Source organism: Macaca fascicularis, chromosome 14 (genome assembly GCF_037993035.2).
Source record: "Macaca fascicularis isolate 582-1 chromosome 14, T2T-MFA8v1.1".
In the NCBI taxonomy this organism is placed as follows: Eukaryota; Metazoa; Chordata; class Mammalia; order Primates; family Cercopithecidae; genus Macaca; species Macaca fascicularis.
In genome coordinates this window covers 99,359,135-99,385,320 of record NC_088388.1, presented here as the reverse complement: position 1 = coordinate 99,385,320, position 26,186 = coordinate 99,359,135, and the positions used below count along the sequence as shown (strand labels likewise).

Here is a 26,186-nt window from a genome sequence, read left to right as displayed (position 1 = left end):
AAAATGAACTTCTGAGTTGCATATCCTCTGGAAGGTTTAAAATGAACACGTGAACCTTGTACGTAGCCCAAGCAAAGAAGTTGCTAGAGGTGCCTTTTAGTGAGTATTGTAAAATGGGACAAGTTGTTTTGTCTTTTTTTTTTTCTTAATAATCACTAAAATGTTCAGAATTGAAACCAGGACACTGTGCACTTAAACTCATGCTGCAAAATACATTGTTGCTTATTGTTAAAATGAGTCCAGCTATTAAAAAGATAAAAATACAGTTAATAATTATCTTAAAATAAGGGATGAATGAATACAAGCACCATAAACTTGGCAATCATGGAAGACTTTGTTCCACAGGCAGAATATGAAATATAAATATTTTAAAAATTATGTCTACTGAAAATTTCATTTCTATTTTATTCAGTTAATATAACTTTTATTCATTGACTTATTTGGAAAATTAAGGACAATTTCAGGACAGAAGCATATTCTCATTAAAACAGAGAAACTTACACCCATATAGGGCATTGGCACAAATTTATTCACACAGTTCGTTCAGAGGATCAGGATCCTAAGGAATCCTGGGATAATTATAGACACGAGAATTATATTGTTCCAATGTATTTCTTTTTTGTTTACTTTAACTTCCCATAAACCTCCCTCAATATTAGACTGTGAGCTTTTTGAGGGTAAGGACTAGATCTTATTTATATGTACATTCTCAGTGCCCAGAATAGTGCCTGATACTGAATAAATGCTTGATGAGTGAAGGAGTGAAAAAAAATGAATCATCCAACATTCCATTATCACAATTTACTTTGTCTGTTTTGCTGATCTGGGAAAATCACAGAAATGATTATGAAATTTGGCCTTATCCTTTACTCTTCCTTCTTGCCAGAGTGGCATCTGCTCTGAATTTGTATGCGCATAAAAATCCTTTTATGTTCTGAAAAGCTTGAGGGACTCTGCTCTAGGATTCAGGGTTTACCATTCACAGGACACTTAATGCTGGTGGGTTCATAAATTCAAAACTGAACCTAATAATTTACTTGTATGGGCTAGTGACAGAGATGGCAATCCAGATGGGACAGTTATGGTTATTCATGAATCAAAGTTGTTCAATAAATACAGCCCACTTTCAATTTTCAACCATGCTGCATATCATAAGCTAGACATTTCACATCTCTCAGTGTCAGTGCTTTCTACATTTAGTCCCTGCTGCCATAAAATTTCAAGCTAATTCCATGCAGGTAACCAAAATTTACAAATGGGTGGTGCTAAGCAGATGTTGACAAAATTTCTCAAATATTTGAAACATACAAATAGATGGATTAATGTCTACATTTGGAATTTCATATTCTTTCTCTCATTTCTTCAGGTGGTCTTTTTTGTGAGGTAGTGCTGTCCTTTCAGGAGGCAGCTGGTTGAAAGGAAGAGACGCCATTTTTCTTTGCACAGTGGGGTTCTCATGTAGCCTAATTGTGACCTTTTAAGATGTCCACAGATGGATCCACTCAGAAACAGAAAGGGGTAAAATTGCTAAATTGTCCTCCAGCCTCTTACCATCGATCACTTTGTCTGGGCTGTTATCATTCTGACCTTGTCTTTTTGCAAAACTATTCTTACCATCTTAATTGCTATGAACATTCTATTAGATAAAGCAGTTCATCAGTTTAATAACAAAAATCAATCACTATTTGATTTGAATTGTTTCATGTACTTGAAAGTGTTGGGTTAGTTAAAAATGAAAATAAGTTTAAGTCAAAATGCTCGATTTATTATTTCTTAAACCAATTAAGCTGTAACGGAAGCTTCCTTGTGAAAGGCCAAAATGCCAAGTGTAAGTAGATTATTGACAAATGCTACCAGGGGAAGCCTCTGACTGAGATCCTTACTGATGTTCTACAGAAATGCATCAGGGAAAAGATTATCAAACCCAAGTCATCAGCAAAAGGAGCTACCAGAAGTTAGGATCAAGAACCTAGTTTAGGATTGAAGCAAAATACAAAAACTCGAGAAAATAGAAAAAGTCTCCATTGCTAGACTGCAAACTTCATAAGGTCAGGAACTCAGTTTTATTTATTGTTTCAGCCTGAATACTGCATCAAAACATAGCAGGTGTTTAATGAATACTAGTTAAATAAATGAATAAATAATTAACGAGATTCAAATGAAACATAAAGTCAGGTCAGGGAAATGTGAGATGGCATTTGACTGTCAACTTAGGGTCAGAATCAGAGTCAGGCTGCAACCAAATCAGAAGAACCTGCAGTCAGAAGTGGGAAGGGAAAGCCTAATAGCAACTTGCAGGAGGGAGATCAGGTAAGGCTATGAGAGATTTAAGGACTTTATTGCCCTTAATGATGCCATCTTCTCTCCAAATGACTCTTGCTCAAGTGTAGCTTCCCTCAATTAGTAGAGAAGAAAATACAAAGATTTCAGAGACAAGTGAATCACAAATAGGTTCTGGTTTGATTATTTATTAAGGAAAATGCATTGAGGTGTTATTAGTTAACACCACACTATATATTCCAGGGATACAGTCATCAGTTTCAAAGTGGAACATGGGTATGGCCTTGACAGAAAACATATTCTAGAAGGAAATAAATCTGTGTACATGACTTCAGAAATGATATCTTGTTTCTTATTTACCTTCTCTATAATGCCTGGTACATCAAGGCAAACACTATGTTAAAGTCTCAACTTGACTTCTTTTCACTCTGTTTGTTTGAGGCTAAAAGAGTTTTCTGCAGTGGCTACTTCTGCTCACATTATAATATGCGGTGCAAAAATATATTCAGAGGTTGAATTTTACTCTTAACCATTTCTGATACCAACACTGGAGAGCTGTGATTCTCAACACAAGAATGAATATCAAAACCCCTTGGTGTCCTGACAAGATACAGGAAACTCCACATCAAGTAAGGTGCTGATGGGCTGAGAGCTCTGAAATGACGTTCCTTTGCCCTCAAACTATTTCCACCAACCATTCTTTAGAAGCAGTGGCATTATTAAGGTTACTCAATGTCTGTAACTTGAAGTTACTAATTGACAACATAAGGGATATTGATTATTTATTTGATTGTGGAAGTTGTCACCAATAACCTGTAAACCAAACAGGCACTTTTCCATCGTTATCTCACTTGATCTCTTGGCAGCATTAAGCATAGTTAGCCAGTTCCCTCTTTTTGGTCAACTCCTTTAGCTTTTTTGATGCATACGTGGTATTCCTGCTACCAAACTGATTTATTCTCCTTGCCAGTCTCCTTGCTGATTCCTCCTCTTCAGCTCAACTTCTAAATGCTGAGTGTTCCAGGACATAGCATAGCCCCCCTCATTCCCCTCCTCTCTACTTCTCTCCTCTCCTCTTGAAATTTTGTCCTCTGATGCTTTCCTATGGCAACATGGCTTTAAATATCACTTCTATAATGGCCACCTCTGTGTTTTCAGCCTTGTTCTCTCAATTAGACTCCAAACTGGCATGTTCTACTGCCTATCTGACTTACCCTCTTAGATTTCCACTAGGCATCAAAAATTCAATGTGATTAAATAGAACTCTTGATTTCCTAGCTTCAAATCTGTTCTTTGTTCAGCTTCCTTCATTTTTTTTTGGTAAATGTCACAATTTACCTATGTGACCAAGCCAGAGATGGAGGAATCATCATTTCTCTTTCCTCCACATCAGATCAGTCAGCAAATCTTGCCAGTCCTGCCTCTAAAATACACCTGCTTCTCTCCCACTCCACTGCTATGGCTGAAGTCTAGGCCACAATCATTTCTTGCTTGGATTATTGTGATAACTCTTAACTGCAATTCTCTGACCTTTCTTTCCTCTCCCTTTCATTCTTCACATAAGAGCAGCCAGAGTGATTAAAAAAAAAAAAACCCATAAATTGGACATTATGACTTCCCTCCTTAAATTGTCTCAGTGGCTTTCTACTGCACTTCAAATACAAGACAGACTTTTTTTTCATAATCCATATATCTATACATATCTTGTCTCTACCTAATCCTCCAACTATTTTAATTTTCCAGTGCTTCACTTTCTTTCTGTTCTCACAGGAACCAGGTTTGCTATACTTTTGACCCTCCATGTGTATTGTTATCAGAGTTTATCTCGTTACTTATTTGTTTGATTTTTTAAAAAATTGTCTTCCCCCATTAGGATGTAACATTCATACGAGCAGAAGCTTATCTATCTTATTTATGTTCTGATTTGGGAAAAATAAGAGGGGCCGCTGAAAACACTGTCTTCTCTGTTTTCAAAATGGTTCATAGTTAATGCTTTTGTAGTAGCTTGCTGTTTTAGACTTTGCAGGGAAAGTTAAAATTATGGCTAGAAAAGTGACTCATAGGACTGACATTATAAGTACGTAAAATGTGAAACTGATAATTTTGGTTTTGGTGACAACTGCCCTTGTTTCAATATTTGTTTCATTGTCACCATGCTCTGAATTTGACCATTAGTAAATTTAGGTAGGATGGTGGTAGGGATAGAGTGAAAAAGAGGATAAAAGTAAGAAAAATTGTTAAGCTTTTTGGGTTCATTATATTTTAGTAATAATTAGGGAGATCTTTTACTCAGTGACATTTTTGATAGAGAAAAATAAGTGGGGAGAAGATGAGAGCAGTAAATTCCAGATGTGTTCGGTGAAGGACAGAGGCAGAGCTCTCTTTCAAGAGAAAAAGTACAGAAAAGAGAGAGTAAGAGAGATTCTGAAAGTTTCACCTACATCATATTTAGTGTTAAATATACATGCAGCTATTCAGTTATGAAACAGTGTAAATCAAAAACAGTCTTTGCAGAATATACTTAAAATAACAGTTAATGTCATATTTAGCCGAAGTTTTAATTATGTTCTATTTATAAAAAGCAAAGAATTTCCAAATTAATGAGATATTGATTTTTATTTTCTGGTAACAAGATGCTATATGTTGAAACTACAATTTATAATGCACTATGAAATGAAATAGTTACTATGCCCATGAATTCTGTCCCCATTTTTTTGTATAAAGTCATTGTCAGAATTTTTGTTGATTTATTTTAATTCAGAAATGTGGTCATTATGATGATTGTTCCAGAATTTGATTCATTCTTATTAACGTTCTGTTTTTAAATATATTCCATTTTTGCTTGCAATAAGTTATTTTGAATGAAGCCAATCTAGTGAAAACATTGTGTTCTGATGGTCTTGAGTGTCACTCTTGAGTAATCTTGATCTTAACCTCCAGCCAAGCCTTCATTATCAGCATTCCATAAAATCTCTCTCATCAAAGTTACTTACAGTCTCCACATTGCTGTATCCATCTGGCAATCTCAGGTCTCATCTTTCTGAATTTCCCAGCAGCATTTGACACTATGGAACATTCTCTCCATTTTGAAATTCTTCTCTTGGCTTCTGCATTTCTTCAGTGTCTCCTTCTTAGTTTCTTCAGCCAGACCCTCTCCTCTCCTTTGCTGAGTTCCAAATTATGGGCCACCCCAGAGCTCAATTCTCAGGCACCTTCTTTATCAACTATTCAGTGATCTCAGCCAGTATATGCATAAAAACTCTTTATATTCTGATGATTTCCCATAGTTATAGCTCCATCCCCAATCTTCCTCTTAACTCAAGATCCAAAACAGAATCCTTGATTTTCACTCTAAAACCCACTCTTCTTTGTGAGTTCCTCATCTCTGTGAATGACAATGTCATTTACCTATTTTCTTGGTAAATATCTCTGCAATTATCTTTGTCTCATCTTTTTCATAGCCTACATGTAGTTTGTGGTCAAATTCTGTCTCACTTCAATTCAAAATATATTTTAAAATGCCCACTTCTTATCAACTCCACTGCTACCACTCTAGTAGAAAGCAGCCTCATTGTCACTGAGGATGGAACAGCTGCCCCTCTGCTCTTCTCTCTGAGGTCCTCCCCAGGGTCTATTCTCTACCTTCTAGATTGAGAGAGGCTTTACATATGTCAGATCTTGACTTGTCCCTCCCAGTTAGAAATACTTTATGACTTCTTACACTTTGGATGAAATCTGAACTTCTCTGATTCCTAAGACCCCAGAAACCTGTTCCTTGTCCTGATAATCTCTTCATCATCATCCTGCTACCACTCTCCTTGTGCTCCCTACTCTCACCAAAATTACTCACTTCCTGTTCTTTGAAGAAGTCCAGCGTGCTAGTACTTCAGAGCTCTTGAGCTTGCTGTTCTCTCTGCTGTCTCTCATTACATCATGTCTCTACTCACACGTCACAACCACAGAAAGGTTGATTTCTCAAACCTCTGTAAAATATCAGACTCTCTCACTCTTTACCTTCTTGCCCTAGTTTTCTACATAGCCTGTATCATCAACTGAAAGTATATCACATATTTAAAAACAAAACAAACATACGATTATTTCTTAGTTTGTTGATTGTGTGCCTTCCCTACTACAATATAAGCTTTATAAGAGCAGGGACTTTGTTTTGCTCATTGTTTTGTTCCTGGCATTTAGCTCAATGTCTGGTACTTAATAGGTCTACATAAATATTTATTGAATTAAAGAATGAATGATTTATATTTAGGAAGGGAAGAATTGTGCACATGTGATCTCTGCAGGACCTCACAGAGAGATGTCAACATGGTGAATAATGATGGTTGTCTGAAGGTCATGCTAATAGGGCAGGTAAAAAAAAAAAAAGCTTGAGGGTGACTGGCTATATAACAGGAACATCCCTCTGAGATATAGGAGCCTGGATTGTCACTCTTCCATGCACCAGAATATACTTTGTGGCTTTCTGAAAGTACACACCCCAGACGTCTGCCCCAGATGTTCCGATTCAGAGGTTTAGAGTGAATTCACACTAATGTAGTTCTTTTTGGTTGAAGTCCCCAAAAGCAGAACTTGAGATAGGGATTTTGGTGCATATTATTTACTATGAGGATGCTTACAGGTAAAACCTATTAAAAAGGGAGGAACTCAGAATAGGGAGCTAGAGGGAGCTGAGCAAGAATGTGGTTCCAGGAAATCTGGCTTTGGCCTGATGCATACAGCAAGGCTCTGTATCATAAACTACACCATAAAGTTGTTTCCTCCCTGAGGTAAGAGACCAGTATCAGTCAGTCATTGATCTTAGGCTGACTAAGTATGATGAGGTCACTTTCCAAGTAATGTAGCTCTCCTCCGTGGAGGGCAATTCTCTAGAGTGGGAGCTGAGAACCATTAGCAGTCAACACTCACAGCAGCTGGAGGAGGCACACTGTCCCTCCTCCATAGAGAAGGGAAACTGGAAAAACCACCACAATGTTTTCTGCAGTTGGATAGAAAGGGGCTAATTGTTCTGCACATTCATTCATTCATTCAACGTATATTTATTGTGGTCAGTTATGGGCCAAATATATATACTATCATTTGCTGAGATTTAATGATAAACAAACATGGTTCCTGAAGGATAGGGAGAAACAGAAATATTCATCACATAAACATGCAGTCATAATGAGATACTTACTAAATTATTCCAAATAATTAATTGAAGCAAGATTGTAGAAATAAGTCCATGATATTGTATAAGTAGGTAATGGTTTCCCATAAATTGTTTTTGCTGTAACTCTTAGAAAGATGGTATAAATACTTTATCATAGAAATCATTATCTAATACCACCTGTATGTTAATCAAATAATTATCAGGCATTATTTGAAAACTCAAATAGAATTAAAAATATGTTTCAGCCTGGAAACCATGTTAGTGTACAAGTCCTATACTTGATCATTGTTCAAAACACAAGATGATTTTCTCTTAATGGGAACTGAAGCAGAGAAAAAGTAAGAATAAATTCTTTTTAAATGCAACTAAAGTCTTGGGTCAGAAGCTAATTCTTTTTGTCTTTTAGACATTATCCCCCTTATTCCTCTCCATGATTGGCCAAGCAAGGCAAGAACAAGAACAAGAGCTGTGTGAGAAGCAGAATCTTGTTATCATAGAATATTCATGTTCACAGACTACTCACAATCTGCTGGTCTCTCTGGAGGCTAAAATTTCATTGGTGTTATTCATTTGATATGAAATATTCACCACTATAAGACTGGAATAACTATGTTTAAAAATAGCAACATTTAAGGGACAAAAAGAAACTATCTGAATACATAGATACAATACAGATCATTAAATTCCAAGCAAAATTTGATAATTCAGCACTGGGGGTAAGAGATACCAAGAAAGTACAAAAGGAAAACTTGTATTTATACGTTAAATTATTAGAAAGAAAGACACAAAAACTTTTAAAATGACCAGTAAATTGGATACCATTAAATATCTACCTATAGCTCCTGCTTTTGTCTACAACTCTATTTTCATCTTTTAAAAACATCTTTGCATAGTGCTATGGAAGCTATTGTCCTGAAAAATAAACCAGTTAATGAGCAACATAACAGATGTCAGTAAAATAGTATTTCTTAGTTTCTTTAACATAGAACAAAATTTCAAAGAAATTCTGTTGAAATTCTGAAGTGTCACCGAGATCTCTCTTTAGGAGAATGTGATGCCAGAAGAAATAATAAGGCTTATTTTCAATCATTCTGTTCATACCTCAAATCCCTGTGGTCTTCCTAGACTCTCCTTAATGTGTTTCCATGCAACAAGAATCTCTGACACAGACACACTTGTTGCCTTGACATCTGTGGGAGCAGCACTGGGTTCTGTATGAAGGAAAACAAAACACAGTTATAAAAAGTTTATGTCCATCAAAGCATTGCACGTGAGTCTGTCAGGTGTTAACTTCCTCTTACCTTATTTTTGAAATGAAGGGCTGTGGTAGTTATAAAAAACACAACAAAATATAAAGGTGATTCTTTTGGATTTCTATACTTGGGTCAAGTCTCATCAATACCTTACCAATGACAAATGACAAATCTAGCAAGACAAGCAAAGACATTCAGCCTTGGATCGGCTAAGACATTTCTGGGGAACTTAAATTTTCTGCCAATCTAGCATAATGCCTGTAAAAATGGACTGTGGCGTCAAGGTTTACTTTTTTTGTTGTTGCTGCTGCTGTTGCTTTTTGCCTTAAAACATTTTTTTTAGCTATTTATTTACCTTTGGGTAAGTTGTTTTATCTCTTTCTAAGCCCTAGTTCCCTCATCTATAACATGACTATAATAAGAGTATTTATCTCATAGATTTAAAGGTTGGTTTTAATTAGAATAGTGCATATAAAATATTTGGTACTGTGCTTGGCGTTAAATATGTTCATTCACAAAATACCATATTATTTTATTTTTTATTCTGTGTAGGCATAAATAGTATCTAAATTTCATTAGACACTTTTTGTTGTTCCACCAGAAAACAACATTTTTATGATTATATAAGGAATATGCTATGAATCATGATATTTAAATGGCATGCATTGACTTTTAAGACAGGTGCAGGTGGAAAAGAAAGTCCCTGAAGGGCTCAGTGCTGTGGCTCAAAACCACCTTTCCATTTGTTTCTACATTCAGTGACCTTTCACACTAATTTTTTTGAAACACACAACGTCTGACTGGCATCCATCAAAAGGTGCACTTTATTCGAGCCTGCACTTGATGTGAGGAACAAAATATTTCTAGTGTTGACACGGTTGAATCATAAATACTGTGTCACAAACACACGTTAAATGAAATGGCAGAATAAAGGCCATACATTAGTTCAAACAGTTCTGTAAAAAGTCTATTAAAAAATTCTACTCCATAAAAATTGTAGAGATTTTGGTACTAACCCCTTATCACTGATTAGAGCTCAGCTTCATCTGTGAAATTTTTGTTTTGTTTTGTTTTCTTCAATTTAGGGAACCATATAGCAAAGATTGAGTTCTAAATAAAAATGTTAAAAGGCAACATTGAAGCTATAATCATTTTCTGAGGTGTTTCCTTTTCTAAAAGAAGCTAGTCATACATGTGTCTGGAATACTATTATATATTATTAATTGAAATATATCAGTCAAAAATATCTAGCCTGTTATTGCAAAAGGAGCCTGCAAAAACTTGGTTGGTCCATGTTTGCACCAAGCAATTATTTTCTTTTGGCCAAACCTTTGTTAAAAACACATGCTATAATTGTGTCATCTCAAAGTGCTTTGGTGAATTCACATTAATTTTTACACAGAAGCTGACATTAATTACTGCCATGGTATAAATTATAATTGCTCATTCTGTCACCTTTTGAATTTTTTTTTATTATTTTCCTTTGCTCAGCGGTTTCCCTCATCTCACTTTCCAACTCCCTATTATTTGTGCATCTATCCAATTTAAAACATGCATTCTGGAAAAATCTTCTATCTTATTCTAGAATTCTGATTACCAGACTTGCAACGGACATTTTTTCCCCATTGCTATTTAGTAGGAGTTAAAATTATTGATTTTGCAAGTAAATGAAAGAATGTTGATGTTTTTGAGGTGTGTACAACTTGATCTCTGGGATTTAGGATACAGTTTATTTGAAAGGAAACCACACTTTGAATATCATTTGCTATTCAGTAGCAGTTTTACTTCTCTTCAGAATAAATGCATTGCAGAGATTTGTGTGCCAAATGCTTTCTTTCCACTTTTATATTGCTGAAGCAATTACATCTTTGTCAAAGAAGATTGCAGGGGGATAAATAACTTCAGAAGCACAAAACATGTGGTGGGGTAGCAACTTTTCCCTATCTCTTTATCTCCAAAGAAAGGAATTATTTCTCTATCAACTTTCAGTACTACTGTACAAGTTTAAGTAGTTCTCACACAGAAAGCTTAAAAAATATTAAAGTAAAAGTAAATAAAAATGTTCAGAAACCTGCTTCTCAAACAAGCACCTTAATTTTTATTTAAAAGCTCTAAGGATTTTAAATTGGGGTCATATCACACCTACATTTCACAGTTGCATTTTGGGGAGCTGCATGTTATAATTTCATATAATTGAATGACAGTGAATCAATCAACAAGAACTGAAGAGTCATTTTAAATCGTTTTTCACCCTCTTAATCTAATCAAGCGTGTCCAGGCTTGGCCCAGAACAGCTTTGAATGTGGCCCCCCAAAAATCTGTGAACTTCTAAAAACATAAGATTTTTTTGTAACTTTTTTTTTCTTTTTTTTTTTAGCTTATCATCTATCATCGTTAGTGTATTTTATGTGTGGTCCAAGACAATTCTTCTTCTTTCAATGTGGCCCAAGGAAGCCAAAAGATTGAAGATCCCTGAGTGGTATCGGAAGTTGATCTATGTTGACCTGAATTAGGAATTTCAGCATGTAAAAAGAGTGACCTCAGTCAGATTTTCCCAGAAATTTTAGTATGTAATATGTATACCCAAGTGAACATTTTCAACTAGGTCAAAAATTGGTCTGCAGAGAGAAGTAACTAACTGGATCACAGAACATCTAGTTTGCATTAAAACTGGCCATTCGCTTTGAGCATCCCACTGTAACCGATTGATGGAAAGTTACAACTAGAAAGGACTCTAGAAGTCATTTGGCTCCAAAGTCACAAATGCAGGGGCAGTGAGTCTTTAGTCATGTTTTGTTTGTCTACATCATGTGTTAAATTAATTTAAGTCAACATTTGAAAATAAGAATTTTGTTGGTGGGACTGTAAACTAGTTCAACCATTGTGGAAGACAGTGTGGCGATTCCTCAAGGATCTAGAACTAGAAATACCATTTGATCTAGCCATCCCATTACTGGGTATATACCCAAAGGATTATAAATCATGCTGCTATAAAGAAACATGCACACGTATGTTTATTGCAGCACTATTCACAATAGCAAAGACTTGGAACCAACCCAAATGTCCATGAATGATAGACTGGATTAAGAAAATGTGGCACATATATACCATGGAACACTATACAGCCATAAAAAAGGATGAGTTTGTGTCCTTTGTAGGGACATTGATGCAGCTGGAAACCATCATTCTCAGTAAACTATCGCAAGAATAGGAAACCAAACACCACATGTTCTCATTCATAGGTGGGAACTGAACAATGAGATCACTTGGACACAAGAAGGGGAACATCACACACTGGGACCTATTGTGGGGAGGGGGAAGGGGGGAGGGATAGCATTAGGAGATATACCTAATGTAAATGACGAGTTAATGGGTGCAGCACACAAACATGGCACATGTATACATATGTAACAAACCTGCACGTTGTACACATGTACCCTAGAACTTAAAGTATAATTAAAAAAAAAAAAAAGAAAAGATGAATTTCTGGCTTCTCTTGCAGGGGGCGGGGGAAAGAAGACGGTATGAAGCCTAAATTCTTGAGTGTTGGCCGATGAGGTTTAGTGGTGGACTCCCTCAGTCTGGGTGTGTGCTTCTACATATGCCAGAGTTCCTACTACTCCCTATTATCTCACACAAGGAGTACTTTATTATTTTTATTTCTTACCTCACTCCTATGTGCTTTGGGGTAATGGACCTGTTTTAAATCCATGCTGTCATTTTGCAGATTAGAAAAGTAAAACGTACAGAGGTTGATTTATCCATACTCTGCTTTTAGCTGTGAAAAAGCTCCAACTAGAACTTGGGACTCAAATGCTCTTTCCTCTGTTTTTAAATTGGCATAAAGAAAGAGGCTGGCTCATTCTTCACCTCCTAGAGTCCATTTTGAGTCACAGAATAAGTTTTACAGAAAACACAGATAGTTCCTTCTTTTATTGCTCAATTGCCTCCAAATAACTGACAGAGGAATGGATAGAATAAGATTAGAAGTAAACAAAAAGACAAAAGAGATGAAGGGATCACTCAAAATACTAATAATTGCTATTTATTGAGGTTCTCCTGTGTTTCAAACCCTGTTATTAATTCTTTACATGTCTTAATTAATCTTCCCAACAACCATGTTACTACTACTAGCATTTTTTCAGATGAAGAAATCAAGGGGCAGAGAGGTTAGGCTACTTACTCAAGATCCCACAGCTGCTTAAATGTGGAGGGAGGATTTGAACACAGGCAGTCAGGCTCTGAGCACCACACTGTTCTGCTTCTGTGCCTATGTCTCTGTTATACTCACCTGATGCTTTTTCCTTTTCTATTTCTCTCTTTCCCTTTTTGCCCCTCCACATCTGACTTCTCTCAAGAATGTTTGTGTTGGGCTCCCTACTTGGGCTCTCTACTTCTAGGTATTGTGAGAAACCATCTATATCCCCATTATCACCCGCTTAATCCTGCCACAGGCTCACTATCAACTCCTTTGGTTCCTGTTTCATAGACTCCCTGGTAATTTTGAACCTCAGCTGCACAGCTCCTCCTCAGTCATGTCATATTCAGGCATCTCTGAAACTCTCCTGATCTCTAAATCACAGGATGTATTCTGCCACTCTCACTCCCATCTCTTACACTGGGGTAATTTAATAAAAGTTCAGAAACTTATTTCTGAGACTGTACTAGCATTCTATCTAGTGGAATCGAAGACTTAGAAGGAAACCTCTTTCTTTTTTTTTTTTCCTGTTACTTGTGATGATATTAATTAGGCCATGGCTAACTCCTTCACTGTAATCTTGGGATATGTAGTGGACAGGCTGATTGATAGGTTTGTTTCTTTTAGATTAAAAATGTTGAACAACATTACCATGTTCATGAATTTAGATGATACATTTGTATGAAGTGACCTAGCAGCTGGAGATCTTCATGTCATATTGGGGTATGTGCTTGTAATATTGACTATACACCTGACTTCCCAAGAGATCCCTTCCCAAGAGACCCCTAGAGCAACAGCATTAATCAAAAGAGAGTTTAATAAACTCCTGGAGAGAAAAGGTATGGTTTCATTATTTAAAAATTCGGTGAAGACAACTGCAGTTGAACTTTTATAGGCACTAATCCAAATAGATCATCTGGAAAAGACAGGAAATTATTTCTTGTATTTTACAACTAATATGTCAATTGATTAATTTTCAAGTTCACATAAATCCCACTGAGCTCAGTTTCAGCTAAGGATGGATCTGGAGAATAACACCTTAGGAATGTTAGGTTTTAATTTGGGCTGTGGTAGCTCCACTTGCAATGAGATAATTGTATATCATTTTCTGCAAATGAGGACAGGCTTTTTAGGTTTAATAAATATATGAGCAGGACATTTTTTACAGATAAGGCAAAAGCCAAGAAAACTAGAAAGGATAAAGGATCAAGCACATCACAAGTGAATAAATCTTTCAACCTATAATTAACTATATCAAATTTTCTTCTGTTTTTCCATTAGGTTTAATTGAATGCTCCAGTTCTTTTCGTTTCTGAAGTTACGGTGAGAAGAACTAAGTGGAAAATGGGTATGTTTGAGTATTCATTATTTCTTGAAATGTGGAAGACAAAGCCAATTTAATGTTTTTATCTTGGAAAAGAATTATTTTTCATCAGTTTTACCATGCATTTTGAGAACTTATTTTGGAATTTCACTGTTCTTTTTATAACAAACGGAATTGTTTCCAAAATAAGGGTGTTGTATAGAATTATATCATACCCTAGAGGTCTGAAGTCAGGCTTAGGAAGGCCCATAAACCTTGCTTGGTTTAAATGGCAAAGATATTTGACACATGTACAGGGTACATGGATATCTTGGCAGGCAAATATCTCTCTTCTCCAGGGCTTATGTCAGATGCCGTTTGGCACTGACAGAGTCATTAAGGGTCGCTTCTCTTGTGGCAACATTGAAAGGTTAGCAGAAAAAACATTTGAAACTTTTTCTGAGAGTACTCTAAGGCAATACTAAACCTCAGAGTTGTGAGACTTAAGGTCATATCCCAAGTGATTTATTGATCAAGCATCAACATTTGTAAATGATGATTTCTTTGAAAAACATGTCACTTCAAGGTTTTCTCTGAAATAATGTAATTGTATTTGCATTCTGAGATACTTTATTGAGAGGAAAAGAAAGGGATAGAGAGAATGGAGAATGCACATAAACACGTATAAAAGCATGTTCTGGGTATGAATGTCATCTGTTATCCATGTTCCACTGGGAAACAGGTTGAGAAGTAGTAGTGTAAGGTGTGCCTTGTACGTTTTTCTGTTCTATGCTTCCCTCCCAATAACATAAATTCTGGTAGCTGCATTTGACATTTTTCTTCCCAGCTTGGTGTCAGCTGTGAAAAGGTGGCTTTTTCACAGTGCTTAAGGCATGTAGCTGTAATCTTGAAAGGAAGAGGAAGAACTAAGCCTGTAAACGGAAATAGAAAGGCGGTCTCACTCCTCTTGATCTTTACTGTATCTAAGAATGTGGAGGGATTTTGAGGTGATAAACAAGTGGATTGGGTTAACGGAAGAATAAGGAAGCAGGATTTGTCTTATGGAGAAATACAATCTAGCTCAGATTAGTTGGGCTTTGGGCAAGAGTGTAATGATAAAAGACACACTGTGAAGCTGTCTGAACATCCATAGACATAGAGGGGAGAAACCTGCACTGGCAAGAGTCTAAGAGTGTAATACGTTATTTTACAAGGGCATTACAGGCCTTTCCTCTTTTTAAAAATGGTTTAATCTTGGAAATGCTCACTCCTTTTTAAGTAAAGCAAATTGTGAAGTGACTAAAAAAGGATGTTGGTTTTCCCTTTTTATTGTATAGCAAAAGTGGATCTATTATTACTATCTGTACTAAGACAATTGTTAAAAAGAATGTTTTATTTTAATCCACTTAATTTTTTGAGACAGGGTCTCACTCTTTCACTCAAGTTGCAATATAGTGGTGCCATAAAAGCCATAGCTCATTGCAGCCTCAAATTCCTGGGCTCAAGTGATCCTCCTGCCTCAGCCTCCCAATGTGTTGGGATTATAGTAGGCGTAAGCCACTGCTCCCGGCTAAAATGATGTTTTAGAATATAGAATAAATTGACAGAGTTTTAATTTTAGATTTGTACAAGATTCCAGAGATGTTCTATTTTGAGACCTTCATTTTTAAAGTGGAGGAAGCTAAGCCTCAGAAAGTTGAATAAACTGCCCAAGATGGTCTAGTTAGTGTGATCAGATTTGAACTCAGGTTCCGCTAACTCCAGGTAAATGCTTGTCTTTTCCCTTGTCCTGCCTTTCTTGGTTGACACACTCTAATGATGCTAACACTTTACTCATATAAAGTTCCAAATTTGTAAACTTAATTAGTGAGTAAATGCCAAATACATGCTTGAATTTCATTGTCAGAACAAAGGACTCTGTCCAGATTTAATTTGCCGAATATATTTTGTATTTCAGTTGACTAAAATAAATGAAGTGTTACATTACTATGAAATATGTTACAGGAATAACCTCAGTGTCTTTAAAAGAAAATATGCACGTTTTCTATCTAGCTTGAAAGAGAAATCTCCAAAGGCAAGCCATTTCAAGTTTAAGAAAACACAAAGTAAAAAAACTCAAGGTGGTTGCTATAAATTAATTTCAAAGCAAAGGCTGACAAAGAAATTACAAAGCTGAATTTCTTACAGGCAGCACTGTTGTTACTATAAAAAGCATGCTCACAAACTTCTCCAATTAATCTCTCATGTGACCTTTGATGCTATATAATTGATAATTAGGTTCCAACATTTTAAAAGGAAAAAGAATATGCACTCCTGAATAACACATGTACTTCAAAATAGATCTTTTGAGCAATAAATAATAGAAAATATCATTATTGTATACATTCCTGATGAGGCAGTATAGTGTAATAGTTAAAAAATGTGCTTTCCAGTCATATAGACGTGGTTAAAATCCTAGCTCTGCTACTTACTATCATTTCTTGTAACTGTCACTTACTGGTGTGAATTTGAGTATGTTACTTAACCTCTCTGAGACTCAGTTTCCATAAATGTAGATTAAGGCTTGAGATTCCAATTTCATATTTGATTTTAACCTTTACGTTAGATAACATAAGTAACATGGCCTACGGGCTTTATCTGAAAACACCTTAGAAATCTGAGATGCTAAGTGCAATGAGTATCTCATCAGAATACCTATAGTTCCTTGCCATTACTTGATTCTTCACTTCCCTGGCTATTGTTATGCTAAGATAAACTTTCTGATTCTGCTTTAAAATTTGGCTCTATATTACAAAAATATGAGGCAGCTTACTATTGAAAAGCTACATCTTCCATAAATCAACCATTATCTTTGTTTTTTAATATTCACATTACTATATTTATATCCCCCGTGAAGCTATGAGCTTCATGGGAGATAAAATTATTAATTATGAATAATACTCTTGAGCTGTTCAAGTCCTGGGCACAGAGGAAGTATAAAGGTTAGTTTATATTTACCACACTGATTGGGAGGGTAAAATGAATGCTGCCTTTGATGGAATATTTTCTCAGTCATTTGTAAATTTAGGAAACATAAGTCTGTTTTTTCCTTTTCTCATTTTTTTCCCCATTTGTAAGGTCAGTTGAAATCCTACATTTGAATAGAAGAAGGACTAAGAAGAAAATCTGCTAACTTTAAGAAGCTAAATCTATTATTATACTTTTCTCACCCAGAAAATTGAATTTTTTTGTTAAAACTTAAAATAACTCAGGATCTTTGATGTAGGAAGCTGCGTTTCCACTGTAGCTCTACCATGTATTAAGCATAACCATTTTTCAGTTTACGCATCTGAAAATAGGTGTATTGTCTACTTGGTACTGCTTACCTATGAGTTCTATCTTGTGATTTAAAGATGGTCATGCCTGTAAAGGCAGCATGTTATACAAAAATCAAGGAGTTAGTGGTTAGACAAACCTGGATTTAATTCTCAGCTACAAGCAGTGTAACCTTTAGCACGTTCTGTAACTTTTCTGAAAGTCAATTTCTCTTTCTACATAATGGAGACAATAATGTCTATTCATAAGATTGTCATAGGATTTCATGGTGTGTTTGAAAAGCTTCCAAGAAAAAGGCCTGTCTGAAACTTCTTTATTAGTACAGTGCTTTATGCATAGGGTTAGAAATATTTATTTGTCACATAAATGAAGCATTTATTTAAATCTACTTTACATATATATTGAAAAAATATAAAAGTATCTAAATTTCAAATCAAAGATGATTGGCTTAATGTCCACCCAGAGAAAGGGATATACTGCAGGGATTACCAATATTGTTGTTTACGTGGATATATGTTTGCCATATATTGTCAGGGTGTGAAAAACATAAACATACGTGGAATAATCAACTTTTAATTTAAAAAATTAAAAAAGGTTGGAAAATATATATTTGAAAAGTTTAGTGAGATTATGAATTTCTTTTGCCTTATTTGTATTTTCTCATATGTACAACAATATCTGATTATTTGTATAACAAAATAAAATATTAAATAAAAATAATAGGAATAAAAATCTGACCTCCTTCAGCTGAACAGATGACCACAATTTGACTAAAAGGCCCATCTCCTTTATTGTTATAAACGCCAACTTTCACTTCAAAGGGAGTAAGAGGAGGGACACTTTCATCTCGATAAATGAATTTGGAAGCTTCAGAGGATGTCACCATTTTTTCCTTCCAGCCACGTGTTCCATTGGGTCTGAAAGCCACAATATAGCCAAAGCCTTCCCCATTCTGAAACTCTTCAGATACTGGCTAAAGAAGAAAAATGTAATTAATTATCATCAAAATGATTGATTAAAAATCCACTTTCTCCCAATTCTTAATTTTAAAACACGTATAGATAACTAGAGAAAGGAGAATCTCAAATCTTTATACTACATTGGAAGCCAAAATAGTACAATCACTTTGGCACTTCTTTGAAAGTTAAAAAGCTTTAAAGGTAAAAGAAGAAAAATTGTATCAGTTGAAATGTACAAAAATCTCAAGAGAATTGAAAACTTTTGAAGTGAAACAAATTTGCTCCAATTAGTCATGTATATGAAATGAAGATATTTGGATTAACATGTTGGGGAAAACTGTCCTATGGTCTGGTGGCTGGGAATATCTTGTCATTGGTAATGCTCTGCAGAGCCCTTTAGACCACAAAAGTAAGATATAGTAATGTTAAAACCTTTTTTTCTAGTGTGCTTTGCAATTGCTTTTATGGTTGCTGACATGAAAAAATTGGACTATGGTATTCAAGAAGCTTCTTGTGCTATATAGCGTAGATTTAAATTGTTACATGGGCTTCAACTGCACACCATAGAAAAGAATAATTGTGATTGACCAGTCAATGTGGAAAAGTTGCCAGCCACTGTCCAGCACAGTGCTTCACACACAGCAGATACGCAATAAATATTTGCTAAGTAGATTTTTTCCCTTGAATTTTGTTATGAAGAAAAGCCATGTATTAAGTGGTGGAAGAGAGACAAAGCCCATTATATGAAAGCTTACATGGAAAGGCAGTTCCATGTAGAGAAATTTCGTCTCAGCGAAGGTCAGCTATTGGAAAGTTAATACCTTTATAGACATCAAAAACAATGTATGAAGTTTTATTGAAGAAAAGGGGGAAAGGACAAAAAAAAAAATAGGACAGGTGACGTGCTCATGGAATAATTCTTACTGGGAAAAGATATCTCTGTACACCTTCTTATTGTTCTTAGAGATTGTAAAGGAGTTGCTCTATTTGCTGTAACAGACATTTCCATTTCTGTATATTCTAAGACAGATTCCTATGAGCTACATAGTTATATTTAATAATAAGGTTATTTAACATTAAAAAAGGAAGGTGGCTTCATGGAGAATAAATGTACTCTTCACACCCCCTCCCCCTTCATCTCCACTGTTTTTCTTTGACAAATGATACTTTGGAAGCCATACGATGAGATAGACAACGTAACACACATTTTGTAATCAAAGTCACAATTCTGTTTACTAGGGAAAGTATGTAACAATGCCTCAGTTTCATGATTTGTAAAATGAAGAAAATCATCCCAACTAATAAGACTGTTGTATGGGTTACATGAGATAGCCTGGGTAATGTGGCATTTATTCAGCAGTGGTTAATTCCTTCCTTCCACCGGTTTTAGCCTCTAAATGAATCAGGTGAACTGCTTAATCATAAAACAATTAAATCTCACACTAAGCCAAACAAACACCTGAAGTACTTTGTGACACATGTGTTTTCTTACCTCCCAGGCAATGACTAACTCATGCCTTCTTCCACTTCTTCCACTTACATTGGTGGGCGCTGTCTTCGGAACTGTGGATAAAAATGGGTGGAGAGTGAGGAGAATACTCCCAACTCCCAACCTAAGTTGGATAAAATCCCGAAATAAGTCAAAAGTTTGTTTGAAGTCAGATGGTCATATTAAAGATTAAAACAAAATATTGGTGACAGAAACACCCTGCTTTCAAATCTATGTGGCAGATTTTGATATGCTTTTTTTTTTCATGACCACTTATTGTACCACACCTCTTAAAGGGTATATACCCAAAGGATTATAAATTATGCTGCTACAAAGACACATGCACACGTATGTTTATTGCAGCACTATTCACAATAGCAAAGACTTGGAATCAACCCAAATGTCCATCAGTGACAGATTGGATTAAGAAAATGTGGCACATATACACCATGGAATACTATGCAGCCATCAAAAAGGATGAGTTTGTGTCCTTTGTAGGGACATGGATGCAGCTGGAAACCATCATTCTTAGCAAACTATCACAAGAACAGAAAACCAAACACCGCATGTTCTCACTCATAGGTGGGAACTGAACAATGAGATCACTTGGACTCAGGAAGGGGAACATCACACACCGGGGCCTATCATGGGGAGGGGGGCGGGGGTAGGGATTGCATTGGGAGTTATACCTGATGTAAATGACGAGTTGATGGGTGCAGCACACCAACATGGCACAAGTATACATATGTAACAAACCTGCACGTTATGCACATGTACCCTACAACTTAAAGTATAATAATAAAAAAAAAAAAAAAAGAAAAAAAAAAAAAAGAAAATGCTCTGTGGTAGCGATTTCTAAATTAATAATTAACACTATAGCCAAGAACATCTAATAATGATTAGGTAAATTTTGTCCATACAATTGCTCACTTTTCTCCTCTTTGCTAATGATATGACTCTTTTTTGTTATCCCGGGGCTTGCAGAGCCACTGAAAAATCCACAGGTCAAGATTAGCATTACTGCCTTACCAGAACCCCCAGGAAGCTCCAGTATTTTTTTTTTTAAACCTTAGCAACAATTCCGTGTAGTGAGAACCTACTTAAATGAATAAACATTTAAAAAAATCTGTCAAGAATGAATATCTCTGCAAACTGCAAAAGTTATGGGCAACCAGTGAAACTTTTTCAAATGAATAACTATTAAAAGAATAAATGTGTCAAAGGAATAAATTTCCCCTTCAATGCACCAAACCACAAAATCTGCAGTTGAAAGGGAACATTTTCAAATGACGAACTTTTAAATGAAGAAAACTATTAAAAGAAATCATTTTCCAGGCTATGAGCCTGCATTAGCAATTTTACACTTCAGCATTGCCTTTCTATTCCAGCATATCGTTTTTAAACGATATTGATATACTCATAAACAATAAATTCACTCCTATCTATTACTTACTTGGAATAAAAGGCTATTAATTACTGGTAGATATTCGCACAGCCTTTTATACACCAGAAAAACTGAAGTGGAATTTATATACTCCTGGGAAGGAAAAAAAAAAAACAACCAAATTATCCTTGGGCCAGAAAAGAGGGTGAGCAAACCTGTGAATATATAATTGGCTCAACTGAAATAAATAACCTTTATTTGTCAGGGTCTACATTTCAGTATCCTTTGGCACTTTTCTCCGTGAACACAATTCTCTTGCTCAGGCTCATGCAGCTGCTGCCAATATAGGATTATGCAGCAGCAGTTACCAATCTTTATTCTTTCACTGTTACATACATACTGAGGATTATTCATGTGAGGAGTTCATCTCATGGATTCCCTCAGAATTGCATGGAATTGGATACCCTTTTTTCTCTCTTCCAAGAAATCACATGGAATTCAACTGAGAAAAATGATGCAATTAGAGCAATATCTGTAAATACGACCTAATTTATATGAACAGCAAACAAATCACTTATTGAGTTATGTATTAGTAGTCATAGTTGTGGCCACATGTAACAAACTGTAACATGTCAGTATGCCTTATCACCATGTCTGAAAAACCACTGTTATGTAGGATTAGTCTAAATTTATTTTCTGGTCAATGTTATAGGTAAGACACACAAGAATGGAGCTGGGTTAACTGTATATGTAAAAGGACAGGGATCCAAATTTTCAAATATTCCCTTTTTGGCTAATCTCAGACTTCTGAATATTGTGACCATCAAAGCACAGTAAAATAAATAGTGGATACAAGATATTAATGATTTATTGATATCATGCCATTACTGCTTCTCTTAGTAGTATTGTTTTTTAAAAAATGTATACACACACATAAACACACACATACACTCTTCACATTTATCTCTGAAAACTCACATTTAAATAACATCATGGGTAATGTATACCAGACCCAGTACTTCGTCCATTAAATTGAACTAAATTTGTACTCTAAATTTAGGGCTTTGAATCCTCTTCTTTGAGGACATCATTCCTAAGATTATAGGTTTCTGTGGAAAGAGTAGGCATTGAAGATTCTTTTCTACTTTGTTCAACCCTAAAACATCATCTAAAAACAAAAAAAATGATGCTCAGAAACTCTAGATTACAGTTTTACAGTAGGCTCTAGGCGCTCTAGTGAACATCTAGAAGCCTATTTAAAAGATATGAATAGAATAAAACAAAGTAACTATTTGAAATCAAAACTGTTGAAGCTTTTGTCGGATTGTTTCACGTCCATTGATACTTTTTCATTTTTAAAAAACAATTTACCAATTTAGATTTTTCAAAGTTTTAACTGTGTGAGTAAAAAATAAAAAGTGAACATTTTGGGGAAAATTTTCATTTTGAGAAACTAAGAAAGCAAAAGAAGGCTTTCTATGATTTCATTCACTTCAATTTAATTAATTTTTTGAAAGTACTCTGTGATTTCAATTTTCAACTAATGATCTAAGTTTTAAAAACATTTTTATCACTTGAAAATCAGATCCTTGAGGTTTCCTTACTGCCTCTAATTTATTTTCAAGACAAGATAGCCCATCTTCAACTTAATGTAAAGAAATAAGATCATCCTTGTCTTACCCTACCTCCAATTTTAATGAACAATAACTGACAAAAGAGGCATTATGGCTCACCGTGTTTCAATAGCATATGTGTATAAGTAACAGCTACTCAAATTTTAAAAAAAGTTTACTAGATATAATTGGATTCACTAATGGAAAACTTTAGGCTGTAATAGCTTCATCTCAGGCAGTGTTTTGTTGTCGTGGGCACAAGATTTGAATTGGGTGCTCTAATTCCAATTGGCTTAAATTTCCTAATTACATGCAGTTAATCAGTGAAACCCATGTACACTCATTTTCTATTCAAGTTGGTGGCACACAGTTATTATCTCTGCACTGATGGAGTCCGCTGGTTTTAATTATATCCCTTTATAAAACAACATATTCGTGATCTGAAGGGATTTGACTTAATCTTTCGGAACCCTTATGGTGTAAAAGTTCTATCATTCTTGCTAGAAGCACAAAATTAATATAATCAAATATCTAATAAATGCTTTCACTGAGTCCAGAGAAATACTTGTTTACCTTAAGACCAAATATATTTTAAATATAATTAATAAAATTTGAATACAGGATTAAGCAGCTAGACTCTTTTTCCTCAGTCAACTACTGATAAATGTCATGAGCATATTAGCTTAGAGAATCAAGTTTATACATATGGTTAGCAGGTTTAAGTCTGATTCTTCTGAATTTCTTTCTGAGCAAAGCTGCTCCATAAGCAGATAATGTAATTGATACTTTGTCCACAAGCTACAGATGCCTAGCTGTTTTAAGTCTTACCTGGCATGTTGAAATACAAACTCATGTCTCTTTTCCTCTTAAACATTGAAAACATTCTTGGAAACACAGAATGAATAAAATATAGTGTACTACCTTAGTTGAACCACGCCAGAATATCAAAGAACTTCTCAGTAGGTTGAACAAACTGAGTCACACTAATAACACACTTTAATTAGCACTTAACTATAATAAAACATAATGAAATCATTCACCAATCGTTTTTTCCCTGAAAAATTTCCACTTTACAGTAAGCGCTTACCCCACTCATTGAAAAATATAGCTTTATTCGAGACCTGGGACAGGCCATGTTTTTGGAGCTTAATGGTTATCTGGCAATTGGTTTGGAAAGAAAGGTGCCAAAGAATGAAAAGAGGGAAGAGAGGGAGTTTATATAGCAAAGGTAGAAGTCAAGAGGAACATTTAAAAAATATTTTTTTTTTCTACTCAAATTGCAGTATGTAGCACAGGAATATTTCCATTATTGATTCTAACTCAGGCTTAGTTTACAGAAAGAGTTAAATTGAAGGAGTTCCCCTTGCCCACCACCCCACCCCCACCCCCTGAAAAAACCAGTGGTACTTCCTAAACAGTTTAAATAATGCTTTTATTCTTATTAGGGTAGATAAAGTGGTATGTACAAATGGTGAAGGTTTTCTTGTGGGAGTGAGAAGTGCGAGTGAGAAAGATCTAGGCTTGAATCCTAGTTCTACCACTCTAATTGCTTGACTAAAAATATTTTTTAACCTGTATTTCCATTGTCTCATGGAGACACTAATTATACCTGCTTCTTAAGGTTATTTTCATGATTATTCATCATGGTACCCGGAACTATAATCAATAAATATTATTTAATACTATTATATGTTTAGATTCAAAAAAGAGAAAGTGGTGAAGTCTTCTATGAGAATTGCTGAAAGTTCAGCATGAGTCTATGCACACATAATCTTGAAACAGAATATCCTTCTTGGATATTCCAATAATATTGTTTTGGTAGTACCAAAGGAATTATGCTTTCAGTTTTGCCATAGCTTGTTTCAATCTGCAAATCTAGGCAAAATAGCTATTTGAATTTGTGAAAGAGATTCCTAGGATATTTCAGGAAATGTAAGAATTTTCTGATTTATAAACCTCCTTATAAATAGCAATAGTCAAGAAGATAGGAGGTGAGTGTATAAAATGAATGGTATTTATCTCAACTCATATTCTCTTTGTTTATATGGATTCACAAGGAACTAAAAGCAAAGAATAGGTAAACTAATCTTTGTATCAGATTTGTTGCTAAAAAGGGGAGAAAGAAAAGGCAAGCAGAAATATATACAAAGCTAATTCACATACCCCCAGATAAAACTAATCCAGCCCATCTTATAATAATATTCCTTTGTGTCTCTTCCATAACTTTTGAACTCAAGGGAATTTTGTTAAGTCACCGTCATGGACAAGAACTGTGAAAATACAAATGTCAACAGAGCAGGATCCTTTGTAGGAGTCAGAAGGTAGTATACAACTTAAGAAATTGTAAGAGGAAGTTAAACGACTGTTTTCTGAACTTGGAATGAGTCACATGTAGTCTCAGATGCTAAAGTGAGAATGGCTGAAGAAAACGGGTCTTGCTACGAATTAGGGAAACCAATTTTATGACTCTTTCTCATTGCTTGCCTCCAACTCATATACATACATGCGCAAGTAATGCTGTCTTAAAACAAGGTTGTCAGTTTAGAAGGTGGATTTGCTATAGCATCTCCTTCCAACCCCAGCTGTCAATAGAGAAGTGGGGATATTATTTCTTCATCAAGGTAAATAAGGAGAGGAGCAAGACAACCACTATAGAGAAGTTCAGATGCTTACTGATCATGCCTTGTATGGATGCTATTGAGCTTCAGAGTTTTCTAGAATACCTCAATTTCATACTGATCGACTTGAGGAAACTCAGGAGAAGAGGCCAAAATAGTTCCTGAGAATATCGTTTAATTCTAGATTTTGGCAGGCTGGGAATGTGAAATGGTTACTGTGAACCAAGTGGTCATGAGGCTAGGTTTGAATAGGGTTGTTAGGACCACACCCAATAAGGCTGACTGCTAGGGGGCAAGATGTCTTCAAAGAACCCAATGCACCCCACAGGAGAAAGCAGTAGCATGTGGATAAAGGCCATCACGTAGAACATTTAACACCCATGTGAGAACCACAAATTGCACCATCTAAGTGGAAGTTTTTCTCCTTCTTATCTGACCTGGAAAGTGCCAGAGCACAGCTGGAAGGTAGGAAATAAAGTGAAAGGAAGAAAGAAAGGACAGATCATAGCTATTGGGTCAGGTCTGTGCTGGGAAGGAATGGGAGAACATAGAATTGGATGTGAGATTTAATTTTTCTAATAAAATTAAACTGGAATTTTTAAATACTTGA

General features: G+C 35.4%; 1 protein-coding gene across 3 annotated transcripts in view; it reads right to left on the bottom strand.

Moving 5' to 3' along the window:
* The window catches only part of CNTN5 (contactin 5), a 1,343,675-nt gene that overhangs the window by 41,913 nt on the left and 1,275,576 nt on the right, over positions 1-26,186 (bottom strand). For all 3 annotated transcript variants that reach the window (XR_012422789.1, XM_005579428.4, XM_065528914.1), the window contains 3 exons: positions 19,965-20,035; positions 18,252-18,486; positions 8,546-8,655 (listed from right to left, as the gene is read on the bottom strand). Coding sequence is in view for 2 of the 3 variants with exons in the window: in XM_005579428.4 (XP_005579485.3) it covers positions 8,546-8,655; positions 18,252-18,486; positions 19,965-20,035 (416 nt within the window). In the remaining variant the exon portion in view is untranslated. The remainder of the gene's footprint in view (positions 1-8,545; positions 8,656-18,251; positions 18,487-19,964; positions 20,036-26,186) is intronic.